Source organism: Fragaria vesca, linkage group LG7, assembly GCF_000184155.1.
Source record: "Fragaria vesca subsp. vesca linkage group LG7, FraVesHawaii_1.0, whole genome shotgun sequence".
Lineage (NCBI taxonomy): Eukaryota > Viridiplantae > Streptophyta > Magnoliopsida > Rosales > Rosaceae > Fragaria > Fragaria vesca.
Window position 1 is genome coordinate 16,197,822 of NC_020497.1, and position 16,569 is coordinate 16,214,390.

General features: G+C 40.5%; 3 protein-coding genes and 1 pseudogene across 4 annotated transcripts; 2 read left to right on the forward strand and 2 right to left on the reverse strand.

Annotated features, from left to right (window-relative positions):
• Positions 1-1,023: 1,023 nt before the first annotated feature.
• On the forward strand, positions 1,024-4,505 carry LOC101314710. The gene is made up of 2 exons (XM_004308796.1): positions 1,024-1,854; positions 3,377-4,505. Exons 1-2 carry the CDS (start codon positions 1,024-1,026, stop codon positions 4,064-4,066), a joined length of 1,521 nt encoding a protein of 506 aa, XP_004308844.1. The 3' UTR covers positions 4,067-4,505.
• A 743-nt stretch (positions 4,506-5,248) lies between these two features.
• On the reverse strand, positions 5,249-6,732 carry LOC101315006 (annotated as a pseudogene; the record flags this gene model as incomplete). The annotated part of the gene is made up of 1 exon (XR_185357.1): positions 5,249-6,732. The product of XR_185357.1 is annotated as a cytochrome P450 71A6-like (transcript).
• A 2,562-nt stretch (positions 6,733-9,294) lies between these two features.
• LOC101299814 lies at positions 9,295-11,750 on the forward strand. The gene is made up of 3 exons (XM_004307425.1): positions 9,295-10,166; positions 10,643-11,242; positions 11,458-11,750. The coding sequence occupies exons 1-3, from the start codon at positions 9,378-9,380 to the stop codon at positions 11,569-11,571; spliced, it is 1,503 nt and encodes a 500-aa protein (XP_004307473.1). The 5' UTR covers positions 9,295-9,377; the 3' UTR covers positions 11,572-11,750.
• A 434-nt stretch (positions 11,751-12,184) lies between these two features.
• On the reverse strand, positions 12,185-14,752 carry LOC101300100 (thylakoid lumenal 15 kDa protein 1, chloroplastic-like). Its single transcript, XM_004307426.1, has 8 exons — positions 14,642-14,752; positions 14,451-14,564; positions 14,269-14,364; positions 14,088-14,160; positions 13,876-13,937; positions 13,041-13,122; positions 12,643-12,703; positions 12,185-12,568 (listed from the first exon to the last, which is right to left on the reverse strand). Exons 1-8 carry the CDS (start codon positions 14,732-14,734, stop codon positions 12,517-12,519), a joined length of 633 nt encoding a protein of 210 aa, XP_004307474.1. The 5' UTR covers positions 14,735-14,752; the 3' UTR covers positions 12,185-12,516.
• Between the last annotated feature and the right edge of the window lie 1,817 nt (positions 14,753-16,569).

Below are 16,569 nucleotides of genomic sequence, written 5' to 3' on the forward strand. Positions count from 1 at the left end.
TTGCAGCAGTGAATAATTCTAAGCCTGTTTCATAAAAGAATCTACCCGTCCCTTAGTGCATATTCCAGTATGAAGTGCCCTGCAGTTTTATTTTATTCTCAGATTAGGCACAATTAAATTAAACACAATCCTGTTTATGTGAGACATGCGTTTGCTCCTTAATTAAATCATAGTCTTTATCTCAAAGTATTCAAATGCTTAAAGTAAATCTCTGTCTCCCATGATTCCATTAGTTGGGTTCGTCCGAGGCTCTAAGCTATATGCAGTCAAAAACAGTGAACGATGTTAACAGAGCAAAATGGAGCTTTCTATCTGTTCATCCTTTCCGTAACTGAAACAATCATTTTAATTAAGCTTACCAATAAATCAAATGTCTAAAGCAAGATTATTAATTCGTTGAACAACCTCATCTGACTACAGTTGATGATTACAGACTACCTGATTTAACTTCTAGCGAATGGTAAAATGCACAAATTCATGCAGGTAATTTTCTCCTTTATGTTTACCAATTTTACAATTTTACACATGCATGTACTGATTTACATCATCACTTGTCATTTATAGAAACTCTGATGAATGATACCCCTAAATCTACGTACAATGCCAAAATCACTGCTATCCATTTTTTTTTTTTTTACCCTTTTTTATTTTATGTAAATATAAACTAATTACCTGCAATCACCAAAACCAAGCTGTAAACGAATCCAGCATATATCATCATCACCCTGCTTAATTTCACTTGCTCTGGTTTTGCCTTCCTTTGTTGTTATTACTATTTTTCTTCACACCTCATCATTAATTCTCCGGGAATTCCATCCACTTCTCTCATCCTCCTTCCATTTAAACCCCAATCTTCTGCCTGTCCGGAAAAGAAAAAAAAAAGCCACGATCTGGGGAAGTATCATTCTCAGATTTTCCGGGTTAATTTTCTGAGAAACTTGTCTGGGCGTATGTGACAACATTATCGGCCAGGCAAGAAGTCACGTAAATTCACAATTTTCCGGGGACTAGATAGCAAAAGAAATGAGACCTAGCCGGATGGAGGAGCTCAAAGAAGCTCCGAACTTGGTGGCATTGCCGGAAAAAACCAATGGTTTATTGTCTCGCTTCATGCGCGTGGGCCTCATTTTCTTCCTGATCGCGTCAATCTCACTCGCCCTCTGCTCCACCTTCTCTTCCCAAACCACCAGCTGGTTCCCCATCCTCGCCCAAAACCAAACCCGTACCGCCATCCCCACCTTCACCGACAACAACACCGAACTCCCGACCAACATCTCCCACATGCTCTTCGGCCTAGGCAGCTCCGTTGCGACGTGGCGTGACAGGAGCCGCCTGGCCGAAACATGGTGGGACTCGAAAACGACACGAGGTTACGTCTGGTTAGACGCAAACCCCGAGAACGTAAGTGATGTCTCAGCTCATATTCCGCACCGGGTATCGTCGAACTGGACCCAGTTCAAGTTCACACACTCGCAGTCGGAGGTTCGGATCGGCCGAATTGTTGTGGACAGCTTCAACCTCCGGCTGCCGGACGTGAGGTGGTTTGTGATGGGAGACGACGACACGGTGTTCTTCCCCGACAACTTGGCGTCGGTGCTGTCACGTTACGATCATAACAAGATGTACTATATTGGCGGGAACTCGGAGAGCGTCGAGCAGGACGTGATGCATGCGTACGACATGGCGTTCGGCGGCGGCGGATTCGCCGTCAGCTACGCACTGGCGGCGCGTCTGGCGGAGCTGATGGACGGGTGTTTGGATAGGTACTACAACATGTACGGCTCCGATCAGAGGGTGTGGGCCTGCGTGAGCGAGATCGGTGTGCCGCTAACGAAGCTGAGTGGGTTCCACCAGGTACGTACTTTCGACGCGTGTCGTGCATTAAGGTTGGTTTGATATTATTTCTTGTTAGTCAAGTCAGTCAAAACTAGCTATTCTCGTTCTTAACGTTCAACGGCGGGGTGAATTCTCGTGTGCCCTGGATTTTGAGTTAGTGTTGTGGATTGACTTGAGTCAAATTCGTTTAGCTCCCAACAGTTGTTCGATCGACTTCTATCGAATTGGAAGTTTGAACTCTAGACCAATATAATGAATATGGCTACACAATTTGTGTTATGCTCGGAGCAAGTGATGTGGGTTAAAAATTAGATATATCGTTATTTTAGAATACTTATATAACATTTAGTATGATTCACGGATAAAACAAACTTAAAATGAGTGATTTAGAAAAACATCATTTTTTTGCTTTGGTTAAGTTAGTTAATCAAACATCTTATTCATGTTGTAGATCAAGTTAGTATATATGGTAAACCCCCTTAAATCTTACATATCTAAAATTTACAGAGATAACTGAGCTAGTCTTCTATACTGTTATCTTCTTTACATGAGTTAGTATGGTAGTGAATAAACTAAAACACGAGTTTCCTTGTTCAATTACTACTAAACACAAGAACTTCCACTGTCTGCTTAAGATAGAAAAAGATGCATGTCAAATATATGACACATGAACTAGCTAAGTTGAGAATGTGCACTTGTAGTCATTCCAAAAGCCATAGAACAAATCAAAGACACTAACTAAACGAAGTATGAACATATTACAGAATCTGTCCATAGTGAATACTATAACCCCACGCAAAAGAATTACTCTGATCGAGGTTAGGTTTTATGGTTGGTCCATGTACCAAAACTACTATAGTACTATATGTTAAATGCTACCATGTGTGGTGCTTTTGTCATGTCTCACAAAGTTTCAAAAGGAATTGCTACGTGTCGAGAAATAGCTTTATTCCTCATGATATTGCTCTCTTTATGAATATTCTGCACTACTTTACTATGATAGAGATCAGTGTTGGTGGCCTAGCTAGAACAAAATGACCGTGAATCAAGTCGCTATGCTTGTCTTTAAGCACTTCACTTTCTTCCACCTTTGGAATACTAGTACCAGCTTTCGCGTCGAATATAGAGCACTTATAAGTTAAGCTAGATTAGGTTACATAGATTGCTCGTATTTCTTCCACCTGTCGGTCGCCCTAAACCAGTTCGTGCTAGCTTTTCTTTGCAGTCTTGCATTTGTTTTCGGTTCCAGTTTCAACAAAGATGATCTTCAATTTTACTACAGTAGTAATGATAATTGATGGTAGAGTCTGCATATAGATGTTAGAGACAACCGCAACTTCTCACACATAGTAACTTCAATCGAGAGAACTAATTGGATAACAGTGTTCCTAACTTGGTCTATCGGTCTTGATTGTGTTTAATAGCTAGGGTTCAAGATGTAGAAAACTATAAGAATTTTATCTAATTAAGGCTTAGAGTTTAGTTTTCTTGCAACGAATTAATGTGAATATGATCCAACTGGTATATTGTGAATTTTCAGTTTGACATCAGAGGTGATCCTTATGGTGTTTTAGCGGCACACCCATTGGCACCACTATTGTCCCTTCACCACATCGACGCCGTGGAACCCATCTTCCCCAACCAGTCTCATCTAGACGCAGTCACGTCCCTCATTCAGGCATACCGGGTCGACCCGCCTCGGATCCTACAGCAAAGTGTCTGCTACGACCGGAGGCGTAAATGGACAGTGTCCATTTCATGGGGCTACACCCTTCAGCTCTACCCCTCAATGGTGTCGGCTCTTGAACTTAAGATGCCGTTGCAGACGTTCAAGACGTGGCGGAGTTGGACTGATGGACCCTTCACGTTCAATACCCGACCCGTGAGTTCGAACCCGTGTGAGAAGCCGATCACTTATTTCTTGGAGCATGTTAAGGACGGCAAGAGTGGGAATACCTTGACTACTTACAAGAGGTTTGCAGGTCATGAAGAGAAGAAATGTAATACGACAAACTATGCTCAAGCAATGGCATTGCAGAGGATCGTAGTCCTCTCAAAGAAGATGGATCCTCACTACTGGTCAAAGGTAACTTCACCCATGCATCTTTGGTATAAGAACCATTGCTCCTATTTTTCCACACACTTTGGTCCCATTCATAATGTGATTGATCGTACCACATACATCAGATTATTGTTACTATTTCCCAATATGCACGACAATGTTAGCTAGGGCTTATAAAAAAAAAATAGTTAGCTAAGGGAATCACATTTTTTTCTTCTTCAAATCACATCGATCGTGAAACCCTATTTGCATTTTCTCGACGTGATTTAGTAGTTCTAGCTCTGATGTGATTGTGTTGATTTGGCAGGAGCAGGCTCCGCGGAGACAATGCAGCGAGATTAAGAATCGTGCAAGCTTAAGGGGTGGAACGATGCTGATTAGAATTAGGAGATGCAGATCCTCGGAATCTATAACAATTTAGAGGGTTGATAGGGCCGGATAGAGGGTTGATGAGCTCTAGAGCTGGGTGGTTATGCATGTACAATACCCTAGGGTAGTGAGGTTTGTTTTTCTGGAAGATTAGCACGTATGCATGCTTGTAGAGATTAGCACCCATAAGCTATTGCTGCATTTTTGTTACTGTTCGATTACCATCTCTATGATCGAGGGTTAGGTTAGACCACAATTGAAGTAATCTCTGATCTCTCTCTCTCTCTCTCTCTCTCTTCTAGTTTCAACTTTCCATGATAGTGCACTTACCTTCACATCTATGGCAAGAGTTTGATACTAGTCCTTAATTTCAGGCCAAATCATGCTTTCCCACTCTAGATGCACTTGCATATTGGCAGTGTGGCTAAACCGCACCATATATGCCTTAAGGCACACGAATGTGCACAAGTTCCATCCACACAACATTTGTCAACTCAAGGGTAATTAACTTGAGTGGAGTTAAGTCAATATCTATAGGTAAGTGAAAGCTAAAGCATTTTTGTATTGTGTTGGTGGTGCCAAAAGTATAAGTGTCAATGGCTGAGACTACGGTGACCTCACGGCACTGAAATCTGTATAATTGCAGCAACTCTAAGATGCCATATATACCTGATCAAAGATGACTCCAACAATTGTATCAAACTATTAATAGCAATGGAGAAGATAAGAGCACAACTGCCTCACCTAAGCCTAAGACTCCGCCTTTGTTGACCATACGCAACCAAAAATCTCCATGCGTGAATGATGAATCTCACATTCTCAATCGAGAAGATAAGAGTGCAACTGACTCACCTAAGCCTCAGACTTGGCCTACGTTGATCATACGCAACCAAAATCTCAATGAATCTAAATGGAAAAGAATAGAGTGCAACTTGGTTTATTAAACAATAAATAGTTCACTTACATTTAAAAAGCCAAAATGAAGAAAATAAATCTAACAAGACCTTGGCACTGCCATAGCTATGAGAGGAACTTCTCTGTGGATGACAAAACCAACGCTTTCAGTCATGTTCATATCCTCAGCTCTAGCTACACTAGGCAATGACCATTCAAACTTGTGCACAAGATTTGCTAAAACAAGTTCCGTAGTGGTCATGGCAAATAAGATTCCCGGGCAACCTCTTCTGCCAGCTCCAAATGGGATCAACTGAAAGTCCTGCCCTTTGAAGTCCACACAAGAATTCATAAACCTATCAGGTTGAAACTCCTCTGGTCCATCCCACAGAGAAGGGTCTCTTCCAATTGTCCAGGCACTGACTATCACCATGGTTCTTGCAGCAATGTCATATCCCTTTATTTTAGCATCTTGGGTTGACTCTCGAAACACCAATGGTAATGGAGGATACAGCCTCAATGTTTCTTTGATCACAGCTTTCAAGTATGGCATTTTGTCCAAGTCACTTTCTGTTATGTCTTGTTTTCCACTAGCAATTCCCATAACCTCATTTCGCAGTCTTTCCATCACTCTGGGATGCCTTATGAGTTCAGTCATAGCCCATTCTATAACTGGAGGTTGTATCAGTTCCACCTGCAAACATATCCAAGATGAGAGCTTTCATGCCATCCCTATCAATGGAAGAACCAGAGACAATGCTATTCTTATGCACTTCAAGCAGAACATCCACAAAATCCTGTCTATCTTCACCTTCTTCACCACAGATATCTCCATCGGTGCTAAGATTAACCATATGCTCCTCAACTATTGTATCAAGAAATCTATCCAATTCTTTAGAAACTCTCTCCACTCTTGCATCTAACCCACTAAAGCGATTAATCCATGAAAGCCATGGAATAAAATCTCCAACAGAGAAAACACTCAACAACTCCATAAGTTCCCTAAGCAACTTCTTGAACTTCATTGCACCTTCATTACCACCACTGTACTTCTTTCCAAAAGCCACCCTACAAATCACATCATTATTAAGCAAAGAAAACAAATCGCTTAGATTGACTGGCAATGACAACATATACGATTGTTTGACATTCTCAATCAACAAGGCTAGTTCTTCTTCTCTAATTCCTCGGTAAGACTGCACCCTTTTGGTACTTAAAAGCTGGAGGACACATATGCTTCTTATTTGCCTCCAATACTCACCGTAAGAAGCTGAGGCCACATCCTTGCCTTGGTAAAGAAGTCTATCAATAAGTGTTAATCTGGGTTTGTTACAGAAGATGAGATCATTTGTTTTCATGATCTCGCAAGCAGCATCTGCAGATGAAACTATGATCACAGGTCTGGAACCAAAGTGAAGCATCATGAGTCCACCATAGTGCTGAGCTAGTTGTTGGAGGGATCGGTGAGGGCGTGCGCCAAGTTGGTGGAGGTTTCCTAGTATTGGGAGCCTTGGAGATGTTGGAGGCAAATGATTGTGGGAATTTGTAGTGGAAAACCATTTGACGAGGAAGATTGTGAACAAGAACAAGCACAAACAGATTCAACATAGCTAGCTAGCTAGTAGTCGATGAAACATGTATTTGGTATCATTCAACAGAGTTAATTGTTGAGATTTTAGTCCCCGAACGAACCGAGATTCAGAACACACCCTACAACATCAAAATAAAGTAGAATAACCAAAAAGGATGAAAAACAGTAGTGAAACTCATTAACCAATCGACAAATTTTCTGCCTACGTCTACCCCAAGATATTTGCCTTTTTACTATGAGAATAAAACTAGTATAAGATACATGAGTTAAATCTCATAACATAAATCCTAAAACCCTTGTACACCCTCACTTATAGAATACCCAAGAACACAATATCTCACCTAAGATAATTTCTCTTTTTTTTTCTATTACTCTCATGCACAACCAAAAAGCTAGCTATTTCTATGCTTGCCTGATGCTTACTTGCATTGCAATATTGCATGCTTCAAATTAATGGTTTGTTTTATATTCCTTTTTCTTCCTTCCAATTCATATTCCATGTAGCACACAATTGGAGACTAACTTTTACACCTTTAATTTCCACAAACACCATTTATTTCTTTGTAGCTAGCTGTAGCATAGATAACCATTCATCCAAGTCCAAGTTTGCTGCATCAATATTACATGGTATTTCCAAATTTTTGCATGACAATGAATTACCATTCTCAACAATGATCTCTTAAATCTTCATCTCCGGCCCTTTTAAGAAATGTATTACATCTTCTACTGCTCATACATCTGATTCCTTGTATATATGGTCCTAGTGAAAGGAATGAAGTGTGATGATTTATATTGTCTAGAAGAAGGTTTGATATATCCGAACTCGATCCATGAGCTGTTGAAAACAATGAGCGCTAACAGGTTTCCTGGATACATACAATGGTGAAAATTTAAGAGATCATTGTTAAGAACGGTGATTAATTCTCATGCAAAAATGTGGAAAGACTATATAATTGTGATGCATCAGACTTGGACTTAGATGAATAACTATATGGTATAGCTAGCTAGAAAACAATAAATGGTGTTTGTGGAAATTGAAGGTATAAAAGTTAGTCTTCAATTGTGTGCTACATGGAATATGACAAGAATGGAAGAAAAAGGAAATGGTTGCCTATAAAATTAGCAGCATGACAACCTATTTGAAGCATGCAATGCAATTTTTTTTTTTTGGACAAAATGCAATGCAAGTTAGCGTCAACATCATGCAAGCATAAAATAGCTTGTAGGGCGTGCATGAGAGTGAGAGAGAAAATAGTGCCAATTAAGAGTGAAATTCTCTTAGGTAGTGGTCATGGCAAATAAAATTTCTGGGCAACCTCTTCTACCAGCTCCGAATGGGTTCAACTGAAAGTCTGCCCTTTGAAGTCCACACAAGAATATATATATATATAAATCTATCTGGTTGAAACTCCTCTCAGTCCTCTGGTTGATCACGAGTGCGGATTACTTCAGGTTTACAAGGTAAAAAACTTTGGGCCTGAGGGAGGGGTAACCTTTGGGCTTACCACCTAAGTTTTGCTATCTTACTACTTTTTTTGGTAACTCACTGCATGGCCTTTGATGATACAGCAAGCTCAGTCCCATAGTTAGTATCGATGTAGATTAGTTTAGTCGGAGGATCACGAAGATGATCCAAGACAAGAGTCAAGAACACCTCAAGCCGTATATTCTTTGATTCTCTAATGGTCTCAGAACCACACTAAATAACTTGAATTACAGCTCCTCAAGAAAGCAAGGAATATCAAATATATGTAAAGACAACAAGAAAAGAACCACAAAATTCTCGAGAAGCATCATTACAACCGCCTCTTCTTGAGACATGTTGCAATGCACCAAGAATAGGTTACTTAGTGGTGGGTGCCATTACATACTTTTATCAAGTAACTCCATTAATTAACTTCGTCTTCAACAAAATGAATTCACAAAGCAAAAACAATTTGTTTGTCGCTGCAATCCCCGACTTTTTCATCAGTCAGACTCCAACAATTGGAACCGAGTAATTTTGAAATTTTCTGACTGCTGGTCTGCTGCATTACGCGATGATAAGCAGCCGCTAGGGTTGATCTCCGAAAGGTTCCCCAATTTGGCAACTTGGGAAGATAAGGTTCAACAAAGTTGGGTCTTTGCTTTGCTGTAGAGGATATATGATATATATATCAACTTGGGAATATACAATATACAAAATACACATGCCAACAACATTGTTTTCTTCTTCATCAAGAACATTGTTTTCTTCTTCATCTGTCAGAAGAAACCATTTTTCTAATAGATTAGTCCATCTTTCACTCTTCACATTTCAGTTTTACACGTCCAAATAAAACTAATCCAGTTCTCAAACGAAGAGATATTTTGGCCGTAAAAAGGATCTCTGTTTCTGGTGGAGCAATGGCGGATTAATACATCTTGGTCTTCATCTTCAACAAGGTATCGGTGCTGCCTCTTTTCTTCTTTGAGTTCTTTCTTTTGCTTTACTTTGAGTTTTGGACTTTCCAAGTTCACTTTTTGTTTGAATAATAGTAGTGGGTTTTGCTCAAGATGCTGTTTTTGCTATTTGATTCGAATAAGGGTGAAAAAGTTAGGGTCTTGGAGATTCTGTGAAAGAAGATGAACCGATAAGTAAAAGAAATGAGTCCGAGCCGATTAGAGCAGCAGAAAGCACCGAACGTGGTATCATCGCCGGGAAAAACCAAAGGTTTATTGGTACGCTGCATGCGCGTGGGCCTCGTTCTCTGTCTGATCGCTTCAATCTCATTCGCCCTAAGCTCCGCCTTCCCCAACCGAACCCTCACCTCTATCTCCTCCTTCTCCACCACCGAACCAGCCACCAACATCTCCCACCTTCTCTTCGGTCTCGGCAGCTCCGTCGACACGTGGCGCGGTCGGAGCAACTTGACCGAAACATGGTGGAACACAACCACCACACGTGGATATGTCTGGCTCGACACGAAGCCCGAGAGTAGCTTACTCGACGTGTTGTCTTGTATCCCTTACCGGGTGTCGGAGAACTGGACCGGCTTCAGGTACAGCCACTCGCAGGCGGAGGTCAGGATTGCCCGGATTGTCGTGGACAGCTTTAACCTGCGGCTGCCGGACGTGAGGTGGTTCGTGATGGGAGACGACGACACGGTATTCTTCCCGGAGAACTTGGCCTCGGTGCTTTCAGGGTACGATCATAATCAGATGTACTACATTGGTGGGAACTCGGAGAGCGTCGACCAGAATGAGATGCATGCCTACGACATGGCGTTTGGCGGCGGCGGGTTCGCCGTCAGCTACCCTCTGGCGGCGCGTTTGGCGGAGCAGATGGATGGGTGTTTGGATAGGTATTTCAATATGTACGGCTCTGATCAGAGGGTGTGGGCCTGCATGATCGAGATCGGCGTGCCGCTCACCAAGCTCAGTGGTTTCCACCAGGTATACCTTACTTTTGATATAACAGTAACTTTTCCCAGAAATATTACATAGACAACAGTAACTTTTCCCACTTAGTAACTTTGTCTCACTCAGTACTCAGTAGTGCTAACTGTTTCCTAGAGTTCAAGATGTGAATCCGATCATTTACATCAAGAACTCTTTGCTGTTTTCGGGTCTATGTAACTGGAACTTGGCACTTCTAATATGGAAATCTCTTGTGCAACCAAAGGTTACAACATCGACAAAACGTGACTAAGAAGCCTCATTAGGAATGAAGTTAGTTCAAAATTCAAATACAACATTGCCAAAGTTATGCCCCAAATTTATTAAGTTTATCTGCAGCTAAATGTGCTTCTGTGTAAACATGGTTATAGGAGATATATGAAGTGGAAGAGTGTTGTGTAGGGTTAGGGTTTAGTTTTTCTTTCAAATTAAGAATGTGAACATGACCGTTTTGGTATATTGTGATTTTTCAGTTTGACATCAGAGCTGACTCGTATGGTATTTTAGCGGCTCACCCGTTAGCACCACTATTGTCCCTTCACCACATTGACGCATTGGATCCCATTTTCCCCACCCAGACCCAGCTAGAGTCAGTCAAGTCCCTCGTCCAGGCATACCGAGTCGACCCGCCTCGGATCCTACAACAGAACTTCTGCTACGACCGGAGGCGTAGATGGACAGTGTCCATTTCATGGGGCTTCACCGTTCAGATCTACCCCTTCTTGCTGTCAGCTCTTGAACTTCAAACGCCATTGCGGACATTCAAGACATGGCGGAAACGGGAAAATGGACCCTTCACGTTCAACACCCGAGCCGTGAGTTCCGACCCGTGTGAGCAGCCGATCACTTATTTCTTGGAGGATGTTAAGGTAGACGGCAAGAGTGGAAATACTTCGACTACTTACAAGAGGTTTGATGACAAGGATGGGAAAGTTTGGAATACTTTGAATGCTTACGAGAGGTTAGTAGGTCGTAAAGCAAAGAAATGTAAAAGGGCAGACTATGTCGATGCAATGGCAACAGAGAGGATCGTAGTCGTCTCAACGAAGATGGATCCTCAGTACTGGGCACAGGTAACTTCACCTCTTTAGTCCTAGCACTATTGCCATAATGTATTGATTGATTGTATATCACACACATGAAATTTTAGTTACTACGTTTTTCTACGAGCCGTAGTGTTCACGAGTAATGTTAGAGAAAGCATATTTTCAAATCTCAATTGTGTGTGTTTCTCAATGTGAATTAGGATTTTCGAATCTGATTTAACTGTGTTTATTGGCAAGAGCAGGCTCCGCGGAGACAGTGCAGTGAGATTGAGGATCATGAAAGCACAAGTGACGGAACAATGTTGATTAGACTTAGGAGATGCAGACCCTCCGAATCTATAACACTAGAGGGTTAATCAGTCGGGAACTCAGGATGGAGAGCTGGGTGGTTACAATACTCTAGGCGAGAAATGTTTCTTTTTTGGGTGATTAGCACATACTGTTTATAGAGATTAGCAACCACAAACAATTGTTGCACTTCTGTAACTATTCAAGTACCATCAGTATGATCGAGGGTTAGATTAGGCCACAATTGAAGTAATAACTCCCTTTAAATTGTTTCAACTTTCAATGATAGAACACTTGCCTCACATCTTTGGCAAGAGTTTGATACTTGTGTTTCAGACCAAGGCATACTTAGTCAATGGCTGAGAACCTGAGACTTAGGTGACCTCGTGGCACTGAAAATCTGAAATTGCCCTAACCGTGAGACGCCATACGTGATGAAAGGTGATGATGCCAACAATGGTCTAAACTATTAATAGCAATGGAGAAGATAAGAGTGCAACTGACTCACCTCAGCCTCAGACTCCGCTTATCTTGACCGGACGAAATGAAAATCTCAATGGCCGTAAGACGCCATGGAGAAAAGGTCCTTGCAGTCCAAATACACATATACAGAACTATTACAAGGTGCAAAGATGCATTTGCTTATTATTTATCCTTCATTAGTAAGTAAATGCCAGATGAAAATAAATAAATAAATACAGCCTAAACCTTCCCAAAGACTAGCAATGTAAAGGCGGATAGGCCAATGTCAAGTTCATAAGTATCACCCTAGAATAACCACAACCGTCTGCGATGTTTAATCAGTAGATGGTCCTTGATATGGAATTTACAAAAGAACAATCTCTTCTGTATAATACGTCTACACACATACTTCTGGATAAATGAAAAGCATAGTTACTTTACAAGTTCTCGTTCATTCGTTTCGTGAAAATTGCATCTTTTGCATATCAGTATATCCCTCTATCACAATTCACAATGACCTCCTACAATTGGATTCCGGATCGAATGAAGTATTATTTGCAAAACAAGGTATCACGTGTTTCATTTCCGGTTGTTGGATTTACCCTGTTAACATAACAGAGACGTCACTGTAAATGAAACATATTCGTGAAGATGGTTTTACAAAAGAAGTATCTTACCCCTCAGCAATTTTGCAAAGATATTCCCGCTGATCATCTCTCAAAGGCACATCTGTGAAGTCTGACCAGACAGAAGGCAAATAATCCAAAATGGATTACGAACTTAAATTACAGAAATCTTGTTACCAACAAAACTAAGCTATGTATGTTTGACCCAAAGGAAGTAAAATATTCTATTTACTTTCCAGAGAAACTAAGGATCATAGAAATTTCCAACTCAAGAACTATCAAAAGACAACAGAAACAACAAGAGGGAAAGAGAAAGTGAACAGCATAATATCTAGGTTTTCGAACTTCTACTCTTAGTAATATATAATTTACTAGCATGGATTTGAGAACACATTAAGCCTAACTATAACAAATATAACCATTGAGCAAATGTTATGTTTTTTACATACCTGCACCTGTGATAGTTGATCCTTTGAAAGATGTATTGCCTGTAGTAAATGCACCTTCCAAGTTAGCATTGCTCAAATTAACCTGCAAAAAGTAGTACATGCATGGTAAGAACACTAGATAGCATCATGGTAACTTTCCTTTGATTCTTTGCTTTGGTAAGATTTGAACCTTGGGCCTAGTGGAGTAGCGGAAGGTCAAGTAAACCCTGCCACTAACACATGAGTGGACCAAGGGATGGGGAAATAATACAGTAGGGCTTAAAACAAGCAAAACTTCCAAAGATAATTTTGTACGTAAGAAGCTATTGCATCTAAATCTGGTGGACAGTACTTTTATAATTCGAAGGTGCATTCCTCATAACAGTCCCATTCACTTTGCTAAAAACATCTAACACTTTAATTAGTTAATTGTCACTGCATCTCCATAATGAAAACAATTAGTGACAAAGAACAAAGTGAACAAATTTGAGCCTGTTAGCTTCAAGGCAGGGGTTTATGCTTGTAAACTTCATATTCAGGGTTGAGTCATGCTCAACATTATGCTATTCACAAGCAAACCAGAACCTAAGATGAATATAACACTATCTCTGTCCCCAATTGGCACAATATTTCATCCACAATGGAATCCGATATCTCCCAGGCTCACAGCCATGGATATTCACACACATACCATACATATTGTAATAGCCCTATCTATATTTTCTTCACCATTTATCAGCATAACTTGTATTAGACAGGTAATCTGAATGTGAAAATCTGTATATTTCGTACACATTGAAGATACAAAAAACTGTTGGACAGGCACTTCGGGAAGAAGAGTTTCATCAATACTCACCTTTGTCACATTGGCCAAGGAAAAGTCTGCACCTCTTAGATCAGCATCAGAAAGATCAGCCCCTGTATAGAGAACACAATTCATGGTATATCAAATATTGCTAAATTTCATAAGATAAACATAACAGTACTAACAATTCTCAACTCAATCACATTATACATAATTCACCATTACTACCATTTAGTAACAACAAACAAAATCAACTACCATACCTGTTAAATCAGCATCAAAGAAGCTAGCACCTAACAACTTTGCGCCGTGAAAATTCGCCTGCCGCAATATGGACTGCAACAACAAGAATCACAAAAACTCAGTACAAAACACAAATGCAGGTAACAAATGTGTGTGTGGTGGTGGGCGTGTAAATCATCCGAAATTTTACTGATTTTGGACCGTTTTGAAGTCTTGTTTAACCAAAGTCAATCCGCTGAAGTCCTTCCCGCTAAGATCCTGGCCCCTAGTCACCTCCGAACCATACGGACCTCCACCCTTCCATACAAAACGACACCGTATTCAGTACAACACAATCTCAAATTTTCCATCACCAAAAACACGAATTCGGCATTGAAACTCACGATATAGGCGAGCGCGGGGCTGGCGGAGAGCACGGCGATCAGGCCGGCCTTGCAAACGGAATCTCCGATTTGGACGACAAGGTTTCTGGAAGCTTCGGGTGGAGTCTTGAGTACCTGCGAGGAGAGAAATTGAGGGAGTTAGATAGAGTGGTGATGAGTGTGGGGAGGAAGGAGGGGCGGTGGGAATGTACGTGGGGCGGCCGAGGAGGGGAGCCGGAGAGGGAGAGGTGTTGGCGGGAAGGGTTTGGGAATTTGGAGCACATGGAGACGTTGAGAAGCGCCATTGGGACTTTCTAGTGGATAATGAGAGAGAATGAAATTGTGTGGATATATGGGCCGCGTGTGTCGTGGGTTTGATGATTAGGCGCGCGTAATTAGAAGTAATGCACATGTGATTTAAGCTCAAGTGCCATAAGTTGTGTCACTTAGTTGGTTTGTTTATTTATTTTTTCAATTTTTCTTGATAAGCAAAAGTTTAGAGAGATAAAATGCTATCATACATCTCTCTTTGTCGGCCAAAGAGACTGATGTGGGATATATACGTGTCTCCGTTATTCTTATGTTGATCGATATAACAGCAATAGATATGCACGAGAGTAACTCAAAATATAAAAATGTTGATAGCAAATATCAAACTTGGATTAGAGCTCTACCACAAGCACACCCATACACCGTACCGACTAGATCAACCATTGATACTGCCATTTCAGTGGCTAATTCGGTTATGATTACATTGAATTTTGATGATTAAATCGACAAAGTTCCATGCAATTAGGAATATATTTTCTCGAGGTAATAGTGTAATTCACGTTTGCTCTACGCACACATGTGATTATCTTATGATCGTCGTGTTACATGGAATATGACCTTTGAACCATAAGCTTAAAGGCAATTAGTTCATTATAGGATTTATAGCCTTACAACATTTCAAATACAGCTCTAAAAAACAACTATGACATCCGAAAATCATAACAAATAAATTTCCGATGTACCAACACTATTAACCAATCTAAGAGTAATGAGCAATAAAAAGTACGAAAATGCATCGTCTTAACACAATCACAATCACGTAAGACAAAGAAGTTACGTATAGATACATGACATATATATTTTTAAGAAACGTAAATCGACATTTATATTTTTGAGAAACATACATGACATATATATTTTTGAGAAACGTACATTCAGTGAAAACTACACAGTCACTATACTCCTGAAGTTGGTCCAAATGATAGTAAATCAATCCAGATTTAGGTGGGATTAGAGTTCATTCATCCCTCAAATGTAAAAATAAAAAAAAGAGCCCTTTCAAAAAACAAAAAAAAAAAAAAGCAGAGAAAAGAGATTATTGAATATAAGTTGGAAACAAAATTACTCAAAAAATGAAAAATTAATATTCGAAAACACGTTGGGACTGTGGACTAGTCATAGTTTACTTTCTCCTCCATTTCTTTCTCTCCCTCCTTCTCTTCTAGATCCTAGGCCGGACGCTAGGGATTCGACCTCGCTCCTCCATTTTCAAATCCGCCAGGTAAACTTTCTCTTCTCTCAACTCGCATTTCGATTTTATCGCTCTCGTTTCTTCTCTCTGATCCTGATCGATCCCATGGTCCACACCCGATCTGCTACCGCAGAACTGCACAGGTCGAACCTGAAGTTCGCAATTGCAATCGGATTTCGAGGAGCTTCAGGCGTCGATCTCCGGCGACGTGGAAATCAGGAGCGGAGGAGTACCTGGTGAGTATATGGACTAAGCTTTGGAATTGGGTTTGTAGTTGTGGAAGTATTTGATTTCCGAGCACATTTGGCATCTGAATCAAAATTAGGTCGACATTCATGAAATAGATAGAGCTAATTGAGTTTTGGAGCTTGGAACTATATCTCTTTAGCTTTAATTTGTAGTTGAGGTGATAATTATTAGTTTTAGGTGACAAATGCTAGGTTGAAATTGACGAAGGCTTTGTGATTATCACTTGTTCGTCTGTTAGTAGATATACGAGACATGCCACCAGATAATTGCTTGTAAATGTGGAAGGTAAAATAGATTCTTCGTGTCATTTATAGTGTCTCGAAATGGTTTATGTACATGAAAAGAAATATACATTATAGTCTGAGATTC